The sequence below is a fragment of the Schistocerca serialis genome, chromosome 3 (assembly GCF_023864345.2).
Source record: "Schistocerca serialis cubense isolate TAMUIC-IGC-003099 chromosome 3, iqSchSeri2.2, whole genome shotgun sequence".
Classification (NCBI taxonomy): domain Eukaryota; kingdom Metazoa; phylum Arthropoda; class Insecta; order Orthoptera; family Acrididae; genus Schistocerca; species Schistocerca serialis.
The window spans coordinates 147,558,919-147,574,157 of NC_064640.1; the positions used below are offsets into that span (position 1 = coordinate 147,558,919).

The following is a 15,239-nucleotide window of genomic DNA, read 5'->3' on the forward strand; positions in this document are numbered from 1 at the left end:
GTCCCACAGATAACAAAGATGTAAATTGTTTCAAAGTACTGTAAGTACTTTTAATGTTTGCCTAGGAACAATCTTTGTGAGTTTTCTATTCAGAAATAAGCTACTGCTGACTTATCTGCATCAAAATTAATTAATTTTGACATCTGAAAATTTTCTATCAGAAAAGATTTTAATTATGGATTAAAATCAAACCATTGACATATGGATTTTGAGCTGTAATTTTTAATTTTGTTCTTTTCCAATGGAAGCTATATTTCATTCTAGTGTTGTGATCATGTGCATCACTTAACTTAATAGCTTTTGTTTGTAGACTCATAAATATGTAATTAAGTTAAATATTGGTTTTGTTGGTTGTGCTCCACAGCTTTGAGAAAGCATAGAAATGACACATTGTAAGATGTGAAACTGCTGAATTTTTTTTTACATCCAGTTTCAGTCTCAGACCATTTGTCGTACCTCTTGCATTATTAGGTCCAAGGTGTCGTTCTCCCTCTTGAAAACAAACTATATGATTACTAGTGCAAAGTGAAGTAATTGTTCATGGTAAATGTCAGGAATGCTCCTTCATAAAGGACACGGCCAGTTGCCATACCCATCCTTCTCCAACCTCAGCTTGTGATCAGTCTCTAATGACCTCATGATCAACAGGTGGTTCAACACTAATCTTGCTATATATGAATCGCTATCCCCCATCATACAGTGTAGACATTATCTTATGAATAAAACCTGTAATTAAATACTTCAGCCTGTGAAATTTTGATCATTTTCAAAGCACACTGACACATACATTTAGATTGTGTGCATGCTGTACGATTATTTGATTTGTGCTATTTGATTCAGTTTCAGATCTGTAGGTTGTGATACATTTTTACTGATATATCATTTGATACATTTAGACCATTGCAGAAAAAACAAACATTGCCTTTAACCCAAGAATAATCTTTTCAATAATGATTTCTTCAAAAGGCATAGACATAATATTTCACAAATAAAGTCTGTTGCCCTGTTCTTTCACTTTTGGAATATATAACAAACACAAGGAAGTAGGCCATGGCTGTGTTAATTAGCATTTTTTTTTCTTATACTTCCTATTAAGTACAGACTAAACTCTCCAACCTCCCTGTCCCCATATTCCCATCTCCCATCCTGTTTATTTGCCACCCTCTGCTAATGCACTCGCCCATCTTTCCCCACTCCTCTCCTTCTTTACTCCTTTTTTTCCCATCTCCCTGGCCCACAACGTCCTGACACTGTGCTTGTTGGCATTCTAGTCCCTGCACACTCCACTAGACAGCGTTTGCCTCTCTCCCGACCCATACACTACTAACCTGTCCCCTTCCCCGCGACCTCCAGATTGCTGCCCACATCCCACATGATAGCTGCATTCCGGCCTGAGATGCTGCAGTTGGTGGTCATGTGTGCATGTGTTGTGCTTGCTTGTGTGTATGACTTATGTGTGTTTAGCTTCTGCTGATGAATGCTGTGACCAAATGCTTTATGTAGGTGTCTTTGAGTGTTCCTGTCTGCAACTTAATGTGTCTTCTATACGGTAAGTACCAATCTGTCTTTTCCTACATTGTCAAGGATTAAATATGATATACAGAGCCAGTATAATGCTATAGGAGCAAGGAACACTAATACAGAGATCCAAATGAAGTTCATTCTTTTTATTAACCACAAATGCCACTAGGGAGTTAATGAGTTGGCATATAAGTGTTAGAATCCCTAGGCCCCTGAAAAGACTTATCAAGACATTTGGTAACAGCTTTACACAAGATTTTTTACTATACATTTCTGTAGAATAAATGCTCATTTTGAAATTAGCTGCATTGCCCCAGCAGATTGTATCACATGACAGTATCGAGTAAAAGTATGTGAAGTATTCTAGGAGTCTGGCTACAGGCCGACACAGTGATAGGGATTTCTAGGTACAAAGCTGGCAAACTTCATTTTATTATCCAGTTGGATGTCTAGGAGCTTCACACATGGAGTCAGATCTAGTGTGTATTGCTCTCTACTACTCGTGACTATACATCTTTCACATTTGTTTGGAATTGCACAGTATGAGTCTTTGTATGAATAATGATGGTTAATCTGTTTGCTGTGGCACATCTGTAGTCTGTTCTGTTATTCTTCTGGCTGTGTGTGGCATGAATGATACATTTGGGCCCTTTATTAGTATATAAGTATTGTCAGTAATCATCACAGTTTTAAAGCAGGCTTTATGACTGAATTCCTTGAATGCAGTTACCCATTTCTTTTAAAATTAAAAAAAACTACTACTTCAAATGAAAATGTAGAATTGAGTTAACCATTAACCAATTTTGGATGAATTTGCTATGGATGTAAGCTATTCAAAACAAAGAATTTTATGAAGCATGCTGTTCTCAATTACCCATTTGAATGAAACACACAAAATAGCACTTTATGAAATTGTGTGGATGAAACTATTCTGTTTGTTAAGTTGATGACTTTGCATATCAGTACCATAGTAGGTACATTGTATGGCAAGAAAAGTGAAGCACCCAGGAGACATGGTTGGATGTCAATGTAACTTTGTACACATACACTACATTGGTTAGCATGCAAATAATGAGAATTGCAATTTTCTGTAACAGACAGAATGTCCAATAGGGTGCATTAGTGTTGATTGTATTTAGCATTGTTACCAGACCTGGTAGAATAAATAAGGGAGGTGGACAGTACGAAATGTTGAATGCTCACTGTAAAGGATATGGAGATGCCACTTACTTCTGCAAGGCAGTCTTATCAGCACATGACAGAGATTGGAAAGGACTTTGTTGTGGTTCTCCATTTGTCCAGCTGGTTGAACATTTTTATGGGGCATTTGGATGTGACAGTGGCCTGATGTGGGACTGCAAAAAAATGTGAGAGCAAGCACACTAATTGTCAAAGTTCTGGTCAACCACATCCGACCTTTACAAGGGAGGATTGCTGTATTATTCTCATAACACTGTCACCCTTTACATCTGCACCTGCCATCTGAAAACAAGTAATGGACTCCTTGCAATGTTCTGTGTCATCCTGTACAATTGGTCAGATACTATCAGCAGCCAATATAGGAAATAACTGTCCTATGAGTGGGTTGCCATTAACACCACAACATGAACGGCTGTGCTAGTAGTAGTTCCATGACTGGGGAACATGGACTGCTGATGAGTGGTGTTGCATTGTGTTCAACAATGAATAACAGTTCTTCACTGCCCCAGATGACCATTATTGGTGAGAATGGTGGTAACCTTGGGAAAGGTCTCTTTCTTCCAATGTTTTGGAGAGGCGCAGCGGTGTTACTGTTGATGTAATGCAATTGCACAGCTGATAGTGACTGAGAAACTCTGATGGCACAATGATACGTCATGGGCACCTTGCGTTCTTGTGTGTTACCTCTCATGTGACAGTATTGGGGTGCCATTTTTCAACAGGACAATGTTCATTTGCAGAGGACACATGTTTCTATCAATTGTCTACAGGATGATGATGTGCTCCTGAGGCCACAAAGATCCCCAGATCTGTCCACAATAGAACATGTGTGGGGCCAGGTCAGATGTCAACTCTGTCCCAGTGCCAGTATCAAGTATAAAGGAGCAGCTATAACAGTTGTGTGCTAACTTGCCTCAGGAAAGGATAAGCCAGCTTTATGGCCCTTCACAACTGAATCAGTGCATGCAACAGGGGCAGAGGGGTTACAATGTCATACTGACAAGTGGAATCATGATGCAAAGTTCTTTGTAAATGTGGCTCAGCTTTGTAGTCACTGAAATACCATCACACACACCTTCAATCAGTGAAGTCTTATTTTGTTTCCTCCTGTCCTTCACAGTGCTTAATTTTTTTTTCAAGCAGTGCATAAGAAGAATAGTGTAGAAGATAATACACTCATGTTCAGAAAAAAAACAGAACACCTTGAATGACTAGAGATAAGACATTCACATTCAAAGGACATGTACATCAGTATGTTCTGCAGAAATAATTAGCATTTCAGTCCCCTTGGTTCAGCATGTGTCCTGGTGATGGCATTGATGCACATAAGGCACAAATGGCATCCTGTGGTCTGGCCATTCATGCTGCATTCACCTGGTTCAAAAGTTCATTTGTGGGGGTTGGCACCGGGTCACAGCACTGCACCTGTCATTTCACCATATCCCACACATTTTTGATTGGCAACAAGTCTGGTGATCTAGTGGGCCAGGGCAAAAGGGTGACATCCTGTAACACCAAGAAGACGTGTTCATGTAGCAACATGTGGTCATGCACTTTCTTGCTGAAAAATGGCATCTGTGGTGTTGCACAGAAAGGGTATTGCTACAGGTCTCAGGATGTCATTCACATAGTTCACAGTACTCTGGACACACACAAACTGTGATTTGTGGTTGTGCTCAATATCATGCGACACTATAAGGGAATGACACACACATAACCTATGCCACAATAAACAGTGACAGACTGTCACCCCTGATAGTTTATGGTGTGTTACCTTGTTCCACTGTTGCACCAGAGCCACGGAGGATGGATGCATCTCTGCCCTTCAGTGCTGTTCAGATGAGGTGTCTTATCTTCTTCGGGGAGGGGGGGGGGGGGGGGGTCTGGGTGGTGTGACCTGCCAATCTCATCATGTTCTACAGCCTTTTGTAAATTATTCTTCACACAGCTGTTGCACTGCCAAAACACTTTGTTCCACACAAGCAGTAGTTTCACAGATGGACACAACACATTCTCTCAAGTCAATAATGTGCTCTCTTTCAAACTCACTGATTTGATGGTACAGTTCATGCATGTGTCTGTGAGGCATTCTGCATGTCTGCTCAAGTCACACTGATCCATTACCTTCAGTTTATAGTGACAACGAGAGCCACAAACACATTTTACTAATTCGTGGTGTTGCACCGTGATATCGATGTTGAGCTACAATCCCTGGGTTGACAAGGTTCAAATGGTTATGATGTCTGCAGCACATACTAATACACATGTCCTGTGAATATGAACATCCTATCTTTAGTCATTCAAGGTATTCTGTTTTTTCTGAACATGAGTGTATCAATGTGTACATGGATAAGCTTTTTTTTTTTAAATTGTTTCCTGTTTCAATTAAGATGACCTGTCTGATACCATTTTGTAAATGATATATGGATCAATAAACAACTAACTAACTAAAATTTCCCTCAGATAAGTGCAAATCTGGACCAAGCCAAGAACTTTCTATATTTCCTTCATACTGTATGATGTTTCCTCCATTAGTAGCTATGCACTAATTATAACCATCAAAAAACATGTCTACTAAAGCTAGTAACTCAGTTATCATTACTCTGCAACTACTACTCATTATCCAGAAAGCTTTAAAGCCTGTCTCTTCATTGCAGTCATTTTCCTTCAGTATGACTAGAGACCGATCTTCTGAGCATTTATTTCAAAAGTATTTATTGACAACAAAACCTTACAGGAATAAAACATGTGCTGTGTAGATATCAGTGTCGAAGAGAATAAGTTGTAAGTGAAATATTACACCATGACTCTTAAATACCTATATATTTAAAGATATTTTAAAAGAATATATGAATGTAATCAAACAATGATGAATGGGAAACAGTTTGTGCTCCTTTGCAACATTCAGTTATTCTGTCTGCAGGAGTCATACATCAGATAATTTCATTGGGTACATAATATAAATACAAGATATTCTGTGAACTCTAGAGTTACTGTGAGGTAAATTGTTCATATACTCCACTTATTTCTCATTCCTGCAACCAACATACAAAATGTACCCAGCAGATGGCAGCATGATAAGTAATGTTCACAAGAGTCTTCATCATTTTCAGAACTGAAAGAAGGAAATTTCATTTTGTTTGGTACTAAATCATGTCCTTATGGATACAAGTGTTCTAAGAAACAAGTGCAAAGTTCAACTTTAATTTTATTATTTCACTCTCCAGAATGAAGCTCATATTTTAGTGGGAAAATCATATACAGAGAACAAAAAACTAAAGCTGATACAGTCAGTCACCTAAACATGACAAATCTCTTTACATTCTTTTTTCCACCAACTTTTGTTTCATTTGTGCAATTTTATTTCCTTTGTCCATATGTTCTATTCATAATACTAATGTCCTATCATCTTCCTGAACCCAACTTATTACTCATCATAGAGGAGTGCAGACCCTGTTTTTCAAATAGACAGAAGGGAAAACATGGAAATGTAACACAGGTGTGGCAATATGGTCATGGTCCTAAAGTCACCTGCATTTGTATGGTGTGTGCAGTGGTATGTGTTGAGAGACATTATGAACAGTGTATAATTATATTAGCTGTAACCAAACAATGGAAATTCCACATTGTAATATCAGCAGTGTAAGGAAAAGATAGATTGCTACCCACTATATAGATGACATGTTGAGTTGCAGAGAGGCATATTTACGTATTAGCTTTCGACCAAAGCCTTCGTCAGTAAAGGAAAAGCACACACACACAATTATTCACATAAGCAAGCATGTACACATGACCACCATGTCCTATAGCTCAGATCAGAATCCTTATATTGTCGATATATCAGCTATAATTTGGGAGAAATAATTGTTAAGAAAAAATTTGATACATTACAGCATTTCCAAATTAATGAACATTGAAGTCAGCCGATCAGGCCACTGCACATGCAAATTCAAGTGGTCTAACAGATACAACTAGTGTCAGTTGTTCTCATAGCATAGATGACAGACTGGCCAGCTTTTGGCTTGGATTCAATCCTTACTATCACCCTATGTCCAATTTCTTTTCAGTTTTAGGAAATCAAAGGAAGGACACACATTTGGCTGTAATATATGTGGTGGTCTGCTTGAATCTGCATGTACAATGGCCAGATTGGCTAACTTCAATACAAATTAACTCAGAAACAGTGAAACACATTGAACTTTTTTTCTTAAAAATAACTTCTCAGCACAATGAACCCTGTAACACTCTTACAAGCTTTTCAGACTGGTTATGACCACCTTGCATATAAACAAAGGATGAAGTAGTGCATTTGTTAAGGCACTCTTCTCAGATTCAGGGGAATGGGATTTCATGTTCTGTCTGATCATTATGATTTAGGTTTTCCTTTTTTTTTTTTAAATCATTTCAGGGAAATACCAGGGTGCTTCCTTCAATAAGAACATGTTTGACTACCTATTCTATTCCTCTCTTAATACACATGCAAAGATTTATGTCTGTGCTGTTATCTGACTTTATCAAATTGGAAGACAGATGATCTGTTATGTTGAAATATTTGGACAAAAATCTTAGGTCGAGATTGCTAAAACTGCTTTATTGATTACTGTTTTCAGCTTATAGATGAATCATCTTAAGATCTAAAATACAGAAAATTGCATAAGAGAGGCAAACAATAGCATAATACATTTCGTATTTAAACTTCCAGTCTATGAAATGCAACAATAAAAATTATTTCTTTATTCTGTGAGTATCAGCCACCAGGTATTACCAATTGTCATAATCTTCTGAGCTGAATCACTCTTGTTGTCATGTATGCACTGAGTTTTTTAAAAGTTTTTAAATGTATTTATTTATTTATTTATTATAGATTATGACAAAAATAAAGATGTAAAAAGTGTGTTTGGTAAGTGGTATAAAGCTATAACCTTACCAAAAGTAGGTTGTCACAATTACATAATGTGCAACATTGGTCGTATATGTCTCCAGCACTCATATGGCCACTCTTGGTTTAAATGAGAGATGACTGACAGTGGTAACTATCTTATAGTCCATGTGTAAAAAAAAGCAGTGTGTACTTGTATTTATTTTGCTATTGTTAACCTCTTTCATGTAGTTTTCTGTATTCTGAAGGTGGCTCATCAATGAGCTGAAACTGGTACTGTACAAAGAATTTTTAGTGATCTTGACCTACGATTTTTATCCGCACAATTTATGTGTAGGAATACAAGTTATGTTTTTGCCTTGTATTAAGCTGAAATATCTCATATCATTATAAAAATGAACCATATATGAATAAATTACTATAATATACTAAATCCCAAAGTTTGTTGTTCAATCCTCAATCAGTTTTGGAATTATTTCTGTCAGTTACAACTTCTTCCATCTTTGGAAATTAGTTGTAAATGGAGAAATGCCAAGTGCAGTGCATGTTAAAGTTTGTTTTCCACAGTTAATGGCTAAGAAGTCAGGTCACTTGTTGTAGGAAGGCTAGGGCATACCAGTTCCAATAGGATGATGACAAGGAAAGAACTGTGGTGTTGAAACCAGATTGAAGGCAGCTATATTACAATTTCTTCACATACACTTTTACCATCACTGTAAGCTATAACTGATGCCAACATATTACACTAGTTCATGTATTGCCACATTGAATATATACACATTTATAATGTTTACAGTCATGTTTACAACTGTTCTTAGGCAAATGCTGGGGTGGTTCCTTTGAAGTGACATAGCCAGATTTCTTCTCCATCCTTGACACAATCCAAGCATATACTCCATCTCTAATGACCTTGATATTGACAGGATATTAAACAAAATCTTCCTTCTTCTTTGCCTCCATACTCTTTGTTCAGTTCGATTGAAAACTGTTGCAAATGACAATGGAATGATGTTTGCCACTACAGAAATTTTACTATTCCTACCACCAATTTCTTCAGATGTTTCAGGCCTGAAAATTTAGCACAAAGGGCTGTCTGATGTACAGAATAATGAATCCCATTTATATTTGCTCTTTCATTGGCAACTAAATCTTTAAATTCTTTCTGCTTGGTATCATAATGTCATTCCTTAGCAAATATACAGTACCTGTCTCTTATGCGAATTAAGAATTCTCATCCCTCTCCTCTGTCATACGCATTCATTTTAAAGGATTGTGGCAATAGATTGTAGACTGCCTCTTTTTGTGCAAACAGCCACTAGACCTGTGAACGTCCTTCATACCATGAATAAATAGCAAAGGTTAACAGTGCTGAGAGCATGATTTTGCTGAACTTGGAGCATTATGCCAACAGAGAAAGGGCATCTGCAATACTAAATAAAATGTAGCACTGTACTGACTACTTCCAGGAAGGACTGAGCAAGGCCTAGTGACAGGCTGGGTCTTGTCATGCCTGTGGCCTGCACATGCTGCATCTTTGAAGTTTGGTACACCACGCCTGGCCTGGATTTAGCTCCTATTTATTTTTTACTGGTTACATATCCATAGTTTCAGATGTCTCAGGATACACCATAAAAATTAGTTTCCCTATAAATGTCACTAAAAACTTATAACAGACCACCTCATTTTTCTTTCTATTTTGTAAAATCATTTTAACATCATTCATGAGAAATGTCAACAATTTTTTACTAACTTACCAATCAATATTATGTTACATTAATTTCATATAATAACAACAGTAATTTTGAAAAACGTGTAATATATTTTGCTGCTTTGATAAACACGTTTTATTTTGATAATAACTGCAAAGGCTTTCTGTTTCTAATAAACACTGACTATTTTAGAATTATGTCCAATTTTAAAAACTGAAGTTCATAAACTTTTATTGTGATACATAGAGTGCTCTGAATGCTTGCCACATTGTAATTTCAGCACCAAAGGCATCACTAGTATTCTGACCATGCCCATTAACTGTATGAGACTTTTGCTATGTATAGTACTTTGAACAAAGAGATACTACAGAGGAAGTTTTTTACTGTGTAAATTACAATTTTAATTATTATAGAAAGTGGTGTGAGGTGCCCACTGAATTAGAAGAACTGCCACTAAAAGTGGATGTGTGAAAATCAACCTTGTAAAAAGACATGGGACGTATTCCTCTGTCAATAAGCTTATGCAGACATCAGAACCCCTGGATACTGACGCCAAATACAAGTAAAGTTAAAAACTTTCAATTCATGATGAAGTGTCGCCTTAACTGCTTACAACTAATATAAATACATAAAACAGCAACCAGTAACTTTATTGAATAGTTATTTATTATTCTGTGAACTGCTTTTTGAATATTTTCAGGTTCATCTTCAGATAGTTTCCTGGAAGTTACATTACTATTTCTAGTATAATGCTGGGTGCTGGCTTGCAAAAGTATGGGTTTTTTTTTTTTTTTTTGTTAGTGTCCATCTGTCTGCTTCCATTTTGATGGCCAGTTGGTACATCACTTCACTCACTTTTACATAATCTGTATACATTTACACTGTAATAGCTATCACAGTGTAAATATATACAGATTGTGTAAAACTGTGTGAAGTGATGTACCAACTGGCCATCACAGCTATCAAGGCATAAATGTATACAGGCTGTGTAAAAGTGTGTGAAGTGATGTAGCAACTGGCCATCAAAATAGAAGCAGACAGATGGACACAAACAAAAAAAGCCACCCTTACTGTCACAATCCAGCACCTAGCATTTTGCTAGAAATAGTGATGTAACTTCCAGAAGACCATCTGAAGATGAACCTGAAAAGGTTCAAAACCCAGTTAATGGAATAATAGATAACTATTCAAAAAAGTGAAGTGTTGCAGTTTTATGTATTTGCCATCAGTTAACAGTCATGGGTTCTAAAATATCCATAATGGACAAGCATAATCACTTTCTACTAGTAGTGCTGTAGTGGTGGTAGACACTAATTGGCAATAATCATAGGCTAATATACTTTGTCACCATGTTAAAAGGTACTTTATACCAGCCACACATGCAAATGGCAGGTACAAACATACTGACATGTGTTATATCACGAATATCTGGAAAGGGCACCTACAGCAGAAATGTACTATTACAGATCGGTCACTTGAACTTTCGTAGCAAGCAAATATAAGGCCAGGTGGTGGTGATGTCTTCCTCACTTGCCATTATTTGACTTTTCCTCTGACAGTGAACTATGACTTTCACTCCTATTTACGTGGACCTACCTAGACCTGCATTGTACGGTACACCAACTGATGAGCACATGCTTTCTATTACCATTCGGCTCAATATTATAAAACTTAACATTATGTGAGTGACATTAAATAAAACTTCCGGGCTGAATTGCCGTGGTCCATATATAAAACTTCCTCTCCTTCCTGACGTTTTGTTGCCTACTGCAGGCAACATCTTCTGAGGTGAGTCCGCGACTCACCTCAGAAGATGTTGCCTGCAGTAGGCAACGAAACGTCAGGAAGGAGAGGAAATTTATATATGGACCATGGCAATTCAGCCCAGAAGTTTTAATTAATGAAGACGCCGGCCATGAAAGCTTAGTGCCTAGTGAACAGTAGTACTCTCAGTCAGTGATTTTTCCTAATAATTTCTATCTATAACTATAACTTAGTTTTATATTAGTTTCCATTGAGAGCCATTATTGTTTGGTTTTGGGGACTTGCAGACAATTTTAATCTGTAGTTTTTGTTGTTGCGAGTTCCAGTTCGAAGACTAGTTTGATGCAGCTCTCCATATCACTCTATCCTGTGCAAGCCTCTTCATCTCTGAATGACTACTGAAACCTACATCCTTCTGAATCTACTTACTGTAATTATAAATTTGGTGCAATAATATTGCGGCAGACTAATACTGAGTGTGGAAAATTACTGTTTTCACTACTAATTATGATGCACCCTGTGCACAAACTACGGACAGTGGATCCTCTGGTGCCCCTCTCAGATTGGTGCCCCAAGCAGTCTGTTGTTTCACTTGGGCCTTAAATCAGTCCTGCGTAATATAGTTGACAACTGGATTCCATTTCAGACCATCCTACTCTGTTAATATCGGAAGAATTCAGCTGAAATCAAACCTGGACCTCCAAATCAATTTTCAGCAGTGCCAAAACAAAACCAGTGTGGTGGGTCACAACATATACTTAATAGCAATGATAGTATGAGCCCCACTAATGAACATCGTCTCCTCTAAAGGTAAATTTGTTAGTAAATGCACTGTGGATACTGAACGGTAACTAAGGATACTTGATTTTCCAATTGACCTCTTTCGTTCAAGACTAACTTACTGGGTGATAAGATCTGAGCAGATGCTATTCCTTGGCAAAAACAGACTGTCACATTTATATTTTTCGAATGAAAACAAATCTTTTTACACTGTAATAATCATTATTCGTTATAAAAATATTTTACTGAACTGTAAAAAAAACTGTAATACTTTTTTAGTTCCGAAAAAGTCAGTTTAAATTGCCGAAATTAGTTACAGCAGCTGGAGATAGCGATTATGTGTGGGTGAGAGTTGTCTGTTTGTGTGAATGTGTGTGTATTTTCCTTTCTTTTCTGATGAATACTTTGGCCATAACCTAAGTGTGTAACAGTCGTTTTTTTGTGCCTGTCTGCAACTCAGCGTGTCATCTTTATGGTGAGTAGCTATCCATCCTTTCCATAATTGTTGATATTCTAACCTGAACTTTCCATTGTTAAGTATTTTTTATAGATATAGTAATCTGGGAAAATAAAGTTCTCTGGTAGGAGGATTAACTTATTCAAATTCAGAGATCACTCTATTGCTGACAATATCAGGTAACCAGGATACTTGGAAGTTTTTCATAAGCTTACAAAAGTTTGAGTACAAATTGAGAAACAATCACATGCCACCAGTCCGACAAATTATCAATTATGAGAGATGCACTTGTATTCATAAGGTTAAATGCAAGACCACAAACAAAAAAGGCAAATATAAATCTGCAGAAATATTAATTATAATCATATATGTACTGCAGTGCACATAATGCATAGGCAACAAATAAAACAGTCATCAACCTGACGAATGGTCTGAACACCTCAGTAGTTTATGAAGTATGACCTAACGGATTCAAGGATACCCTTAAATTGGCATTTTTCACATAAACATCATGAGGCTGCAAGCATTTTTACACTGCTTACAGAGAGAAATGTTATAGCCTACATGAAATAATAGGATGGGAGTTCAAGTGGTAAATTTAAAAAAGTTTCAAAGTATTTCTTTCAGAGAAATAGCAGATATTTTAGTGCAGTACTGAATATATAGGGAACAGAAATATGGACAAGAAAATTCTATACAGTAAAATGCTCATCACATAAATAGCAACTTGCTAGTATTTCTCAGGTGCTCCAGAAAATATTTTACATCTGCTTTATGGTGTAATACTATGAGGTGTTTGTGTATATTAGACTGATATAATGGCTGATCCATTCAAATCTGCACTTCCAATATCACTATGGTTGCTGAAGCATAATTTAAATCAAATTGCTAATAGTGGGTGGCATGTCATTTTACTATGAGGAGGCAAATTCTAGGTGATTACAAATGATCGTATGAGCAAATTTTAGGGTTCACTGTCTTGATGTGAACTATGTATTTCAGATAAATACACAATGATGACAAATTAAGCAACTACCAGCTCAACCACTGATTTGAATACAGTTGTGCTTTCTTAGCCATCTCTTGTTGAAAGTGATTAACACCATCCTGCTTCAACCTGAGAACCAGCTCATCAGTAAAGCTGAAGGGGGAGCTACACTTAAACAGAAGTCCAAACTTTGGGACTGTTCTTGTCCAAAAAGCATTCCAGAAAACCAGGCATTCAATGCATAAAATTTGGACTGTACATTATGACAATATCTATACAGTAAACTAGGTCTAGGCCAGAAAGAACATCCCAAGGTTTAGTAACTTACAGACATGTGGTGGCAGCTGCTCTCTTATCTTCTGAATAACCCCATAATTATTAAGACTATTTTTTATACAAAAAGTGAACCAAGTTACACTGTATGAATTCTGCAGGAAATGTATGCAAAGATACAGAGGCAAGTTTTGCACATAGGTATGAGGCTAAATCTTATAGAAAAGTGTGAGGCTACATCTTATACAACAGTGTGAAAGAATTATCTGATGAGAGCTGTAACAGTTTAACAAATGAAACCATAATTTCGTTAGAGCTCAGTCTTTCTAAGAGGTTCACACACTTTCAAGCAACCACTGTAAAATATATATAATTATGACCTAAATACAACAGGAATTTTACATTTATTTTCGAATTCCGCAAAACTTAAATAAACAATGAACATCCATGTTTATTCTACAGTAATGATCGTGAGGGAACAATTCGTACCATAGCATACTTCCTTCCGCATAAGCCTTGCTCTGCTCCTTCCTTGACGCCTGTCCGCAATTCTGCTACGAACCATCCTATAGCTCTCTGAAATAGTAAAGGAAAAATATAGAAATGGACCGTAAGGAGCAAAATCAGATCCGTGACCAGCAACAAAAAATGTTGATATATAATACACGGCCGATTTTAGCAAGTAAAACAAAGTTAGTCTTAAACATAAGAAGTGGAGAATAGAGTAGTGCACCTGTGCTTAATAAAAACGTCACCGGTACCATACTTGAAATCAGACGATCACCACACTAAAGACATATACAGGAGTTACAGGTCAAGTGAAAGGTGTAGTTTTGTAAGCAACCACTAACTTATTAAACCGACTGATTTTCGGTTTCTAGACAAAATAGGGCCTACTGAGTAGACCTATTCCTGATCGACGAAACCTCTATTGCACCTCATTTACTACATTTCTTTTGCCACAGACATATCGTCTTTTTAAAAACGCAGCCCTATAATAGTGGTATTATACTGCGTAAAGTAAATAAACGCTCGTGCAATGATTTGACTGTTTTCTATACAATGATGGGACTCAGACACGACATAGATACAATTACTGACTATCTAAGCAACAAAAGTAGCGTTGTTATCTTTATAGCTGAATCACTTCTTATAATAGCGACGAATAAGTTTGTGAAAGAAAGTGTAACGCATCGACAGTGGTTGCGAAGCGCGCGTGTACATTACCACCAAGTTGACTCAGATTAGCACGCGACAGTCCATCTTCGCACGACAGGAGAAAAAGAAGAAGCGAAATACGTCTGAATAGCTTCATGCTGTCCTCTTCGTAACTGAGGTACAGCAGCCGTCTTGCACGACACAATCCAACACTGTGTGTCCATTACGTCCCTTGAAAGCAAGTGGGTCACTTTCACTCAACTTTCAATTTCACCGCCGCATCCTCCGCTTATCCAATAGAAACTCGACACTGGTTATGTCATAGAGCCTGACTTAACGAACAGGCAGTAACTTTGACGAGTACGTCATAACATGTAATCTTTCGCATAGATGTGTAATGCGAACTTGGTTACATGGAAGACGATCAGCCTGTCTCTGGCTCCTTGTTATGGATGCTAACATTTTCAACGCTATATGCACTAAAGGTGGCAGTCATTTCGTTACGAAGCA

The 15,239-nt window shown here is 37.2% G+C and overlaps 1 protein-coding gene across 1 annotated transcript in view; it reads right to left on the minus strand.

Annotated features, from left to right (window-relative positions):
• Positions 1-15,021, minus strand: part of LOC126471552 (pancreatic lipase-related protein 2-like) — a 133,026-nt gene extending 118,005 nt beyond the window's left edge. Inside the window, exons 1-2 of the mRNA XM_050099779.1 lie at positions 14,799-15,021; positions 14,061-14,147 (exon numbers count right to left, since the gene is read on the minus strand). Coding sequence (XP_049955736.1) covers positions 14,061-14,147; positions 14,799-14,886 — 175 coding nt within the window. The 5' untranslated portion in view covers positions 14,887-15,021. The remainder of the gene's footprint in view (positions 1-14,060; positions 14,148-14,798) is intronic.
• Positions 15,022-15,239: the final 218 nt, after the last annotated feature.